The following is a 13,994-nucleotide window of genomic DNA, read 5'->3' as shown; positions in this document are numbered from 1 at the left end:
TTTAAAGTGGATGTTGTTTAGATTTTGTTAGTTCTGTAAGTTTTAACTATCAGCAATTTGTTTGATTATATTTCTGCTGGTAATTTACAATATATAAAGATATGTAGATTATACATGGAAACATCAACTAGGTCTTTTTGAATCAATTCAAAAGTCATTGTTGTTCCTTTTTCGCCTAAACCGTATTTCAATGTTCTAAGCCTAAATTATTTATAAGCTTCATTTTTGCATTTCTGTTATTTTAAACCCCAACAAATGCACTATTCTGTTATGCGCAGTTTACATCCAACACCCAAACACAAACAATAGTTCTGTCAGTGACTCAGTTTAAAAAAATGACATCATCATCGCCATCAAGCCAGCAGCTCTGATTCGAGCGCTGTAGAGCCAGTCAGTGCCAATTCGAAAAGCAGACTAGTATTAACTGTCTTGACAAAGCTTACCCTAGCTGGGAAGTAGTCGGTACATATTGCTTCCTATCCAAGCACCATGGTATCCAAATACTGGCAGTACTGGCATTGTGGATTGTTGTTGGCCAGGTCAGGATTGTCAGCTTTGCCAAGGAGTAGGCGTTAAGTTGTTGTGTGTGCTTTTTGACAGGTTGTTAAGCAGATATTACAGCAACACTCTGTTTGTTTGCCTTGATTCTTAGGGTTGCTTAGAAGTGATGTTTTCTTGTAATGTACTTCACACAAAGAAAATGGTAACTGTATTGTTTTCATTTTCTTTTTTGCAATTTAATTAAGATTTATGGTAAAGTTTAACTCCGATTATTTTTTCAAGTTTAGTTCAGATTTAAGTTGTTAGCTAATTGTTATTTAAAGCTTGAAGCAGTCCAATCTTGGAGATACTTATATTTATGGAGTGATTCCAATGAGCTGTCAGTAACAAGTGTAGAAATATAATATGCTTGTTTCAAATCAGGAAGTGATTATGTTACAGCCAGGTCCTGAGCCTTATCAAATTAGCAACTGTTTTTTCGCAGGTGAAAAAACAAAACGAATTTGCGTCTTTCAAACTACCTCTGACATAATACTTTATTCCCACAATTCTCTGACATAACAACAACAGTGCAAGCTGTCTGGCTATGCACCTGATTTAATGTGGGCAGTTACTGTGTGTAGGTGACTTTTAAGCACCCACATCCTGCATGGGCTGACAGTTTGTGGCTGTCAGCTCCAACAGCAAGAATGCATTTCACTTAACCAAAGGCAGCTTTCTTCTGTGACATCACCGAAGAGCCTACACCCAGTTGCAATACAACGGCATCTGGACAGTGTTGCAATCTATAGAAATGTAATAACTGGCTTTGTCGCAAGGAGGTACCTGTGTTCTTGTGACATTTATAGCTCTGGGTGAGAAAGGTTTACAGCCCACATGAACAAGGCACACTGGCCTTTGGGTTTACTGCATTGGTGCAGGCAAATTAATAGTCCAGGCAGAGTTATATCAGCTAGTTTAGGCATGAATGTTTTGTGTGGTCTTATCAACATTTGATTCGTTAGTTTTACAATATTGCTTACTTTCAATTTAAGAGCAGAGGTCTTATTTGTTTGCTATATTATGAGGCAAAATAGTAATAAATAGGATTTGAAAACAAAATTAATTTCATTGCAGTTTTTAAATTAAATCTTAGCCTGTGTATACGACAAAATTTACGATTGGCTTAATACCTTGCTTGCTTAAATGCCACCACATTCGGTCATGTTGGACACAAGTGAAATGAAAATGCAAATGCTAGTCAACTATGTGTACCTACAGGTAAAGTAAAAAAAAACATCCATTTTTTGATAACCATGACCATTGACATAAAAATGTAAATTTGCAGGTTGTTTTAGCTCTAATTTATTTTTGCAGTTTATTGGCATTCAACTACTATTAGTTTGATCTATTAAAATGTCACCCTAAGGCAATCATTAAAACCTTACTGTTTTGTTCCTTAATTTAAGCTTGAATAATCCCTGCTATTTTTTATTTTTAACTTAAGCATTGTTTGTTGAGAGCTACTCCATGCCACCTGGAAATCCTTTGTTTTCTACTAGTTGTACATATAGTAAATGTTGCGTGCCACCGAATTACTGGCTAAAATATGCCTGAAAATTTTTGATTAAAAAATACTAAAAATTAAGAAGGCAGTTTGTAAGACTGAACACTCAACAGGAAAGTGGGTCATAAGTTAGACAATTTGACATATCTAAAACAGCTCATTGAGGATACCAACACCTTAGCATTCAGTCATACACAAACAAAACACAAATGTTTAGCCTTGCAAATATTCAAAGTAAACGAAACATGTTATGAAAAAAAAACTGTTATGACAAATAATTTTTAACAATATTGTTAGGTATTTTGTTCTACTTCTTTAAATTTTATCATCATTTTAGTATAAATTTGGTCTGCAAACATTTGTATTATACAGGATTATTTATTGCACAGCTGTTAAAATGTAAGATAATACTTAAAGTCAAGCTAGTATTCTGTTAAAATTATTTAAATTTAGTTATGTATAATTTTATTTGTTACACAGAGCACTAAACTCTTTACTAAAACTAGACGCCAAATCATGACAATGTAAATAAGGGTTTAAACTTTTGATTATAACGTGTAAAGGCTCCTGCAAGATGAAGGCTTATTAACCTTATAATAATTACCTTAAAAATAATTTTATTTTTACTCTACAGGAAAAAGAACAGAGGATCCGTTTGAAGGGCAAGAACAAAAATGCGAGGCCTCTTCCGGCGCTTGCTATCGACAAAAAGCACACGATCTCGGATTACTTTAGCAAACGGCTGGACGACACCATCCAGGGACTCAACCACATGGTGCCTCTGTTTGTCGAAAAGTGCATCAAGTTTATTGAAAATAACGGTGAGTGGCTATTGGATTGTTCAAGCTGTACTTGCAGTATTATTGTTGAAGAAGCAAGATGCAAAAATTGTCATACCATAAAGCAGGGCTTACTCCACCTTTGAAGTGTCAAGTGTGGGCCAGAATAACAAATTCCAGTTTTTTTTTAAATATATAAAAACTACTTTGCGCTACGACTATGTGATTTTTTCAAAGAACTGAAAAAGGAACAGAATATTCCACTGGGTGACAGAAACTTTAAATCGCCTTGTGCTTTAGAGTCAGTTGTATTTTACCGAATTGCCCTGGCCTGAAAAAGCGTTTGCTTTCGGACATTTAATAAAACTAGTTAAGTCGCCCTGCTATAAAGCAATAGAACTTTTTAATAACCCCAATCCTTTTTAACAACCTCAAAATTAAACATGGAAAAAATGGTGCGGATTTACAATTTCAGTTGGGCAAACAGAAACTATAATGCAAAGCCAAGAAACTGTATTGGCCGTAAATAAAAGGTGTATTATTTCGAGACTAAAATTAGCCGGAGTCCGGTGAACTGTTTTATCGCGGAATCGACTTTGTACGAACCACCTTGAAATAACCAACATCGAGGGCGAATAACAGATGAACAGTGCAGCCTAACCGATTCTCGCCCTGATGATTGATTGACGGGCCCTGGGGGAGGGCAGCGTCATCGCTTCCGGTTATGACGTTTTCACTTTGCGGTTACGCATGAGTCGGCACGTTTTTTGCTGCCACTGAGAAATGTACATATTCAATGTTGACAGGAGCCGACAAAACTTGTTGTTACGTCACAAACGCCAAGCAAACGCCATTTGTGACGCGTGAATCAACTATTGCTATATATGAGCCGTCTTTGCATGTGTGTTTGCGTCAAATACGCAATGCCGGCCATTAAGTTGGAATTACCATCGCTGATTAGGCGCGTCGTGTGTTGTTGACGTATGTGGCTGATTAGGTTGTTTTATATTACATTCATCAGATCCATGCCTGACCAATTTGCGAGTCGCGAGTAAAAACGAACATTTAAAAAAATAAAACTATAAAATAGATCGCGTGAGATATGCAATGCTCATCGGCTTTTTCTGTTCGCCTAAATCCGTATTTTTCTCTATAATATATAAACAAAGATGCCAGTTTCTAAAATAAGCATAAGTGATAACCCCGATATTGTTTACAAAAAGATGCATAAAAAGAACGATTTTTGATGCTATTTGGCCTTAATATGGGTCTACAAAAAAGGAACTCAATGTTCCACGTTTTACCTGTAGCAGCGGTCCTCAAATTTGTTTCACGTTAAGGCACACTAACATAGATGAAATAATTCGGCGGCAAACCTACAAACTATATGTCAAGCGATATAAGACCGCATAAGAAAATATTCTAAGCAAATATTCTAAGCAATTAAGAGCAAAATGACCTTTTCATTGATAAACGCGCCAAAGACGCTAAAAATTAGACGTAAAACGGACAAAACTGCTAATATAATTTACCATGCTATTTCATGGGTTTTAAGGAATGGGTATCTACGTTTGCTCTTTGGTAAATAGTTTGAACACCATTGTTGGTTATAGCTTATACACGCCATTATCAGGCATTTGTTTGTTATAACACTTTTAAATTTAACTTCCAGTGGTCGAACGTAACTTCGGCTTTAAAACTACGGAAAAGTTCCTAAAGTTACATCTGGATTAATGCATGCAGTCCAAATGCTGGACTTGAAGTGCAATTTTTGTGTTCATTCTACATGATATGACAAATGTACCCTTGTAAGAAAAGCAAGTAAATCTACATCGGGAACATCGCGGCCCACACGGCATGGTCTCGCGGCACGCAGGTTGCGGAGCACTGACATGCACAATACCGCTGTTTGGAAATAACAAATTAGGGATTTAGTAAACATTTGTAACCATCCTTAATCGCCCACGCATATCATTAAAATAACGCTTTTTTTAGGTCTCACAACGGAGGGCCTCTACCGAATCCCAGCCAACTCCAAGGAGAGAGAAATGCTCATCAGGAAATTCGACGAAGGTGAGTTACAAGTTTGTTTAAGGGGAATTTTTTTCAAAATCTTTGTTTCTTTGACCTTAAACAAAGCACCAGGAGGTTTTCGTCATACTGATTGAAGTATTTTAGGCAAACATACGTTTTCGTTCGAATATTTTTGTATCCATTTTACATGTTGCCCCCACTAAACAACTCGTAAGCACTGTATGTAATTGAAGTATCTTGTTTATTGACGTTTACATTTACCACTTTGGCTACTGAAACATCTCCCAGTGAAAGCATTAACACTCACATTTGGCCCTGTTTGTCGGATCATGTCTCATCCATAATTGGTGTTGCTTCAATAAAGGCCAATCGTTTTGCGTAGCGCTGTCTTTGTTCCGTTTGAAACAGGCGGGCCGAAAATGGTTCACTATTGTGCTTGTGTTGGTTATTTTCGGCGTTGGCCGCGGTAGGTTTATTGTCTCTGCGGCTTTTTTAGCCCAGACAAATACGTCATCAGAACAGTTTCGGCGTACGTCAAATGCAATCAGGGCTCGACTAAACGCAAAAATATACCATTCTATGAAACGTCCCTCACAAAACGCCCAAACTGAATCACTTGCGTACATAGATTGTTCTCCGACATTACAACATTATTGTTCTGCCCAAATACAATAGGCATTTAAAAAGTTCCCCTTTATAAGTTGCACAATTGTTTTTTTAATTGGACTATTCAGAATTGTTGATTTAGCAACAGACTTAAAGCGAATTTAAAAACTCTCACTGCTTTATAATACCGCAAACAACCCTTCATTTGTTTTACTACATTTATCACCAATAAAAAAAATTCTTATGAACGTAAAGATATATTTTTCAGCGGCTGGCAAATCTATAGACAATAGTAATAGACAAAACGCTCAAACGGAATGACTGGTGTACAGTACTTTTATTGTTTTCCGACCATACAATATTACTGTTTTATTTATGATCAAATATAGCTAATAGCCTTGTAAAAAGTACCTTCTTAAGTTGTACAATTGTTTTTTGTAGTTGGACTTATTAATTAGCAACAACCGTTTAGCGAATTTGAAAAACTTTCACTGCTTTATAATGCCACAAACAACCCTTAATTTATTTTACTACATTTTTTACTAAAAAATACTTTTTTATTATAAACGTAAAGACATATTTTTCAGCGGCTGGCAAATCTAAAGAAAATAGTTAGTTTTAGTAGAAATAATAGTCGCCCATAACATATTAAGCCATCCTTAATACATCATTTTAAAGTTACCAGTTGAATTGTTTGTTTACTTTAAAATAAAAATATGGGCAAAATTTTTTCTAGACACTTTATTTTACACCGTTTGGCCCCATTTTATGCCATTGTTTTTTTAAGGATTCGAAAGTAATTTACAAAATGGTATTTTATCTAACTAGCTATGTTTGCATTTCGCTTACCGTTTTTTTTAAGTATTTTTAAGCAGACTGGTGATGTTGTTTTAGAGCAAATGCTGTGTTATTTTAAAATAAATTTGTTTTAGATATATTTTATACTTTGTTGTTTTTTTTGGTTCTTACGATAACGTTAAAATATCAACCCGGCATAGATCCTACTATAAACAACGAAAATAATAATCTTATTATTTTATCGACTTATTAAAGTAACATTTAATATTTCAACTTGCATGAGCGCTCACCGGCGATATGTTTTAGTGAATTATTAGCGATACCGTCATACTGTGGTTGTACCGCTAAGAGAAAGCACTAAACAAGTGTCATGTAAAAATAACGCTTGGCCAATACTTGCACAGTTATCAGTAATCGGATGGAACTGGTCTAGTTGCCAGTCGCACAAACAGGATTTCTTCGAAACGACAATTCGTCAACGTTTAGCCCGTTAAACTGATTGCCCGCCGAACATCGGCTGGTGCAGCTGTATTTGGGTGAAGAAAATTTTGAAAAAAGTTCGACACCTAAATACTGGAGTAACTGGATGGTGAATTAACCAGTGTTTAGTGTAACTTGCTGATAAAACATAGACATAAAATCATTTCGCCGACACATCGCTTGTTTTCGAAACCTTCCAAGTTAATTGCGGGTATTGGCGGAGGTGGAAAAATATTTTACAATTTTTTTGATATTTTCCAATGGTTACCCCTAGGGTCGTTTAAAGATTGCGATTCGCCACACTATTTTCTGTGGTTTAAAGAACAGGTGCAACCTCTGTTTTCGAAGCTAGAAAATATTTTCCCCGCCTTTTCCCTACTAAAATGAAAGGAAAACAATTTGCGCGTGTTAAAAAAATATAACGAAGCAAAGGCAGCATGCCGAAATAACTAGACGACGTGTTGACGATCGCGCGTAAAACTGAGATTAAATCGCGGTCGCCTTCTCGTCATAAAAAGGTAATTAACTACCGTTGGCCTCTCGCTCATTGTCTCAAGCAGTCGCGCGGTTTCGACGCTAAAGGTTACCGTCGGTCAACACGCCATCGTCATATTGCGCCCTACGTTTCTGTGACAATCAGTCAGTGGCCTATCTTTTCGCGCGCTTACAACAATCGCCTCTGTTGGCCTTCCGCGCGCCTCCGCTATTTCGGGCGCCCTACTTGGAAAAAGTCGATCGCTTGGCGATTTTTCGTGAGGAAATCCCGTTGCTTTCTGTTTGCGTGTATGACTGTGTGTGGACACGCCACACGCGTGGCTGTGTTTGTGCATGTGTTTGTGCGCAAATCGTTGGCACATCTGGCTGGTCTTATATGTCACTCCTGCCTATTTCTGTATTTTGTTTTTATTTGTTGAATCTTATATCGACCTGTATGTGTATATTTGTGTGTTGGCGACCTGACAAAATACCAAATAATGTCAACGCCTTGTCAGAATCACGCGCAATTAGTTGATTAAATACAAGTAAATAAAACGAATCGCTATACATTCATTATTGTTACCACTTAATTAAAAGACTATTTTACAAATAAAAACAATGGGTAGAAAATGCTAATAGTCATAGACTACCAGAAAGTACTAATAAAATTGTTGTCTGCTGACCATTTTCAAAATTTGATAAAAAAATACTTGCTTTTGTTTTGCAAATAGGATAAATTTTTATCGTGCAATTTAATTTAAACAGTCGGTCGACAAATAAGCACTAAAAATGTCCAAAGCAACTTAACATTGGCCACTTCAAATGGCAATCAGTCGCCTTATTTGGTTCATATGCTAATTTTCCGCCTTTGACCAATGAACATTGTCATCTTTTTGATATGACGTCACGTTGATGATCTTTGTGAATGCGTAACACAAAGTTCCTGGTGTGACTCTCACCATATTACGCCAGTAATATTCGTCAGATCTTCAGGCAAAATTGCAACAACGCGTGTGTTTAACGTTGTTGTTTGAGACTCAAGATTGTCGTTGGTCTGTGCGCCATTTGACGACCACCTTCAGCGTTTCATCGATTTGCTGTCACCGCCAGGGTTATATAAAGCGACAGTCCCACAGACCGACCGCCATATGCGCCTGTAAACCTAATTTAACAATCATTTTTTTTAATCCACGAAATACTGGCATTCTGCACGCACTTCGCCCTCATTTCTACCTAATACAACTTAGTATTCCACATCTAGGCTGTATTTTGAATTTCACATTAAAGTGCCAAAATACCTTTTTGTCTGGTACCACTCTTACACGTTTTCATAATTACCTTCCATTTTTGTTTGATCTATAATTGAAAAAAACTACTTATTACGTATAAAACAAAGCCGCACTGGATTTCAGCAAAAAGTATCTTTGTCGATATGAATAAAATACATTATTTTTTGTTTTTTTATATTTTGTGTTGAATATTTGTTGCAGCTTAAACAGACCTTATCCGTAACGTGCCTACACAACTCTGTTCGTCGGCATTGATATCTCGAGCCAAGGGTAACAAGTTTCTTTCCCTTTCAGACAACTCGTACGAGTTTGTAGCGACCGAGGTGTCGGTTCCAACGGTGGCCGGATGCGTGACGTGGTTCTTCAGTCACAAGAACCTGCCCGATCCGTTGATCCCCTACCCTCTGCACGACGAGTTCGAGGAGGCCATTAGTAAGTTTTGCCCGTCTAAATAATATATTACGTGCGTTGCTCAGAAATAAACCGTACTTTTTTCTACATGTGTAAGTAATGCTGCTTTATTTATATATATACGACGAGAGATTACACAGCTTTTCAAACTTTCTGCTGTGGCAGAAAACGTGGTTAGGTTGTACCAACCACCTGTTTTTTATGTTGTTACTTCCCGAAAATTGCGTTTTTTTAATCTTACAATTTGTTAATGGAAGCTGGGCGTTATAAATACAACCGGTTTAGCATATTTTTAACACATTTCTTCCCCATGTATGAGCTGAACACTTTAAAACGGGGAATATCCTTTATTTTAAATTGGGGAATATCCTTTTTGACAAATATTTATTCTTAAAGGTGGCCTTTCTTTCATCTAGATGCGCTCACTCAGATATAGTTTCATCTATACGCTCAATTAGATATAGTTTTGTTTTGTGTAATTCCCATGGTTTTGCATTATGTACAAACTCGGTGTTTGTATATACTATTTTTAGTTGCGCCCTGTTTGTTTCTGGTGTTTGTTTTGACTTGCATTAATGGTTTCATATCTGAAAGGCTTGTATATCTCATTGCGTAAACGCTTTACAATTGTATTATAAGTGAAATATTCCACAAAATACTATTTACACAATACACATGTTTATCAATATTGTGTGGAAATCGTTCGACTAACACGTGAAATTTTTTTGTCCGCAGACATGCCGGACCGCACTTTGCGCCTGTGCTCGGTCCGTGGAGTGGTCCGCAAGTTGCCCTACTCCAACTATGCCACCTTCAAGTTCCTCTGCACCCATTTGCAGCGGTAAGTCTGCCAAACGACCTATATATTTTTTGTGGGCTTGCACTGGTACACCACCAACCGGCGAAATACGGCCTTAATGTGTTTCGCTTCGAATTCATAGATATTAATCAGCATGTAAATGGTGTTTGCGCATATAAATCTACCTGGGTAAATTCGGACCAACAGATGGAAATTCGCCCGTCAAAATGGCGAAAATATAACACTGCTAAATATTCTATTCACGCATTACACTCGGCGCAGAATTTCTAAACAAAATGTACAAACGTCACATCAATCAATTCCGGTTAATTAAAAAATCTAAGTGTTTTCTTCTAAATAGTTCTAGGTTGGTAAACCATGTTTTGAATCTCGCGTTTATGTGCGAAATTAAAATTGTTTGATTTTATATGCTTTTTTTCTATTTTTCAATTCAACGGAAAACTCACCATGTGTTTCATATGTATGTACACACATTTCGCACGTACACTTTAATCGTTGCAAACACACGCAAATAGCAACGTTAAAACTGTCCTTTCTTCCACCTCCCAATTGCGTGGGGCATATTACCGATTTTGACAACCGGAACCGATTTGGCGCGATGTTTGCCAGCGTCTGGCGAGAAATCCAAACGACCCAAGTCGTTTTTTGGCTGCCTTTTAAGTTTGCCAGGCGCTTTGCAGCAGCAACCTTCAGTATATGCGTTACGCTGCATAAAATCCACAAGCGCGATGGTTTATTTAGAATTAACAACCGGGGATTGAAATGTTTTTCGGTGTGCGGAACATAGGGTTTGACACCTTAGTGTTATTTGTTTTTAGTGAAACTTTTGTGCACATGTCTATACTATATTTTGCCAACAAACCTTGTCAAGGATAAGCAGGTTCATTAGAAATGGTACTTAAACCATCATCAGTACAAATCATTTTTCAATTCTATATTACGAGACCAACCATGCAAGTTTTTCGTGAGTAAGAATCTCGCTCGCCTGAGTATGAAAGTTATTTTAACGTTTTGGTAATTATTCCCATATCATGTTTTTTTTATTAGAAATGCGATGAGCAAGAAGGTCATGTCATTTATTTTTTATTAGTAGAACGGACTTGTTTGACATGTCACTTGCTTTGCCCACTTTTAGGTTTACACGTGTTGATGCGCAAAGACCTTTAAGCCCTCCGTGGCCCGGGCGTATACAATGTGGTTGAAACTACCACGCAAAATCAGTGGATGATTAAAATATTAATACATTGTTTTTTTCTACATCTATCGAAACATTTTTGCTTAAAACCCCTGTAACCTCTGTCTATGGTCAACATAAACGCCTGGCGCACCCCCTTAGTTATTGGCCCATAGTCATAATTTCAGTACAACTGTGTTTCCAGCCGATTTGAAAAATCTATCGATGACATTGTATTTAGGACGGGGAGGGGGGTGAAAGTGACGGTTACCTACAATTGTGGCGAATTAGTTTGATCGCCAATCCCGAACCATTTCAATCTTATCACTTTTCTACCTGGTCCTTGGCCAGTGGTCAACTCTTTTTGACCTCAATCACCTTTTTCCGACCACCATTCTTACTGGCAAATCAAAGCCCTTCAAGTTTGATTTCCGGTCAACCGAGCTATTGTTTCCGTTGTGACGTAACACGAAGCGGCGCGAGAGCCCCTTGGCCAATTCACTGCACGACGGCCATAAATTTCGACCCAAACAAGTCGTTTGTGTTTATTTTAACGCAGAGCGAGAGAGCCAAATGCGCAAACGCTGACGCTGACGTTGCGCCGCCCTTATTTGGCCGACTTTTGTGCTTTTTGCTTGTTTCGAAGGTTTTTGCAATCGGCTAAATATGTACCCTCGATTGACCGTAAATATTATGGAAATATTGTGTCATACTGGCGTCACTCTATGATATGGGGTTTTTACCATCTATATACCAATCGATATTTAATCTAATTTGCCACACTTGACTTTACGGCGTTTTATGTAAAGTGCGCTTTGTGTACAAGTTAACGATTCTTAATGCAGCGATCTGAATTCACGAACAAAATCCGATATTTCGGAATTTTAAGGTGGCGCTACGATAGAAGCGGTATGCTGCGCCTGGCGCATCTACTAGACATTACTGATACTATATATATATTTTTTTCGGATCCTAAAACCAAATATTTTCTACGAAATTTGAACGGCAGTTCGATAAAACAAAGTACAATCAAGTAATTAAAGATCATTTGTTTTCCTGGCAAAAATACCAAAAAGTTATACTTAACTAAAATATATTGGCAGGCAGAAAAACGCCGCACAACATCGCTAGCAAAGGTTATAAATGTTTACAATAATTTTGGGCCGTTTTAGCACTCATACCAGCTTAGTATCGGGCAAAGTGTCGACATAATGACTTGCCATCAGTTATCGGATGCGATTCCATGATATCGTGACCGTAACACTACGTATATAACTGGCTCTTTGTTTGCAGCGTGGGCAAGAACGAGAACAAGAACAAAATGTCGTTCGAAAACATCGCCATCTGCTGGTGGCCGACCCTTTTCCGGCCCGAGCTCGACCTTCCCAACGCCATCACCAAGACGTGTCACCGCGACGTGCTGCACATATGCATCGAGCAGTGCGCATTCATGTTCTACGGCCAGCCCGAGGTCTGATCACTCGGCAGCCTTCTTGTTTTGTTAGTTTGAATATCTCTTTATTTCGGCCGCGTCTTTCAGATGTTTCAACAGGGTACGAAGTGCGCTGCCTCACAGCAGCGGGGCGGATTTGTGAGGCGCCCGCGCTTTTCTGTACCTTTTCGTAAAAACGGCGGCGAAGTACGTTCGCGCTGTTTCGCGAGTTTTCGCGCTTTCTTTTTCGGTTGAATGTTTAGCAATAACGAAGGTGCTCGTGTGTGTGTGTGTGTGTGTGTGCGGTATGTGGGCCGCGGTCCTTACTTGCTGTCCGAATCTTTTCGAGATTGAAACCTTTTCGCAACAGTTCGCCGACGATTGGCTGCTGTCGTGTGTGTGTGTGTTCTCCTTAATTGCTCTATTTTACCGCGACGGCGTGTGATTTCAACGCCATTTGAAAACTTTTATCTGATACCAAAGAGTTTGATGCGTTCAATACTGTTTTTTTTACGTTAAGCTTTTAAGTTCTGTTTCGTTCTGTAAACTGAATTCTGCATTTATAATCATACCATGTTTTGTCATTCCGTTTTGCTAAAGATATGTCTCGGCCAATATTTATTTCTTCCTTTCGGCGCAGTCCTTATTATGAAATCAATTCCGATTTGTAGCAACGAAAATGTATTATGGTAACGTTTGAGATATTTCTTGATGTTTCTATAACCAATTTAAAGTATTAAAAATGCCGTTATCATTCTGTTTTCCAAGAAAAAAACAAGCCTGTTAAATTACTGCATTTTCCATCTTGCGGGACCAAACATATCATCTGTTGTTAATTTTCGACGATATCGCACTGCTAACGTGGCTCCAATAATATTCAATACAACTCACACCGTTAGCATAACGCCATTTTTTCTGTTTTTTCAACGAGCCGCTTTGGCCGAATTTGTAAGAATGCAGCTGATGTGGTAAAATCAATTTCGTTTTTTTGCTTCATTTTGTTATTCATGCCGCGTTGAGTATGAATGGCATTGTTGCCTAGCTTTGCCAAGAATGGCGGTTCACCAGGCGCCTTTTACACCCTTCCAAGTGACAACACGTGTTTCAAAACAAACGTTTTCATTAATGCGGTCACGACATGAACCTTAAGCCGCTAGTTAGACATTTAGCCGCTTAAACGACCTATTTCAGCATGGAGTTTTCTTGCGATAGTTGTTCAAGCAAGGCTGCATCTCCGATCTTCATTGGCATAATTATTAGCCTTTCAGATTAGTTTTACCTAAAACGGTAGCGGCGCGACTTCTAGCGGTATTCGAAAATTTACGCTTTGTGCAATTTTTTTTTCAGCTGAATCGATCGTAGATTTACTTTTGCCACTTTCGTTTGTCGCTTCTGTTTTCTTCTCTCCCGCTTCTGCTGTTCCTATTTTTGCCATTCGCACTAACGTCGGAATAAATAAAACATGCAAATTAAGTAGCAATGCTTTTGTTAAACTGTTTTAGACTTCAAAGCTCTTGAAAGGCTACAGCAGTTAACTTCCGCCCTTTATCATTACTTTGTTGAGGACAACACATCATTTTTTGTAACACGCGAACAACTTTGCAAATCATTAAAATATTCAACAAATATTAAAACCAATATTTCAGA

At 37.9% G+C, this 13,994-nt stretch overlaps 1 protein-coding gene across 1 annotated transcript in view; it reads left to right on the top strand.

The window, feature by feature from the left end:
- The window catches only part of LOC146139912 (rho GTPase-activating protein 5-like), a 31,866-nt gene extending 18,058 nt beyond the window's left edge, over positions 1 to 13,808 (top strand). Inside the window, exons 24-28 of the mRNA XM_083391713.1 lie at positions 2,682 to 2,868; positions 4,822 to 4,899; positions 8,805 to 8,942; positions 9,657 to 9,762; positions 12,209 to 13,808. Of these exons, the coding sequence (XP_083247839.1) occupies positions 2,682 to 2,868; positions 4,822 to 4,899; positions 8,805 to 8,942; positions 9,657 to 9,762; positions 12,209 to 12,392 (693 nt within the window). The 3' untranslated portion in view covers positions 12,393 to 13,808. The remainder of the gene's footprint in view (positions 1 to 2,681; positions 2,869 to 4,821; positions 4,900 to 8,804; positions 8,943 to 9,656; positions 9,763 to 12,208) is intronic.
- The last annotated feature ends 186 nt before the right edge of the window (positions 13,809 to 13,994 follow it).

This window comes from Ascidiella aspersa, chromosome 6 (genome assembly GCF_963924565.1).
Source record: "Ascidiella aspersa chromosome 6, kaAscAspe10.2, whole genome shotgun sequence".
Taxonomy (NCBI): domain Eukaryota; kingdom Metazoa; phylum Chordata; class Ascidiacea; order Phlebobranchia; family Ascidiidae; genus Ascidiella; species Ascidiella aspersa.
Note: the sequence above shows the minus strand (reverse complement) of the source record. Positions and strands in the feature narration are given on the sequence as shown.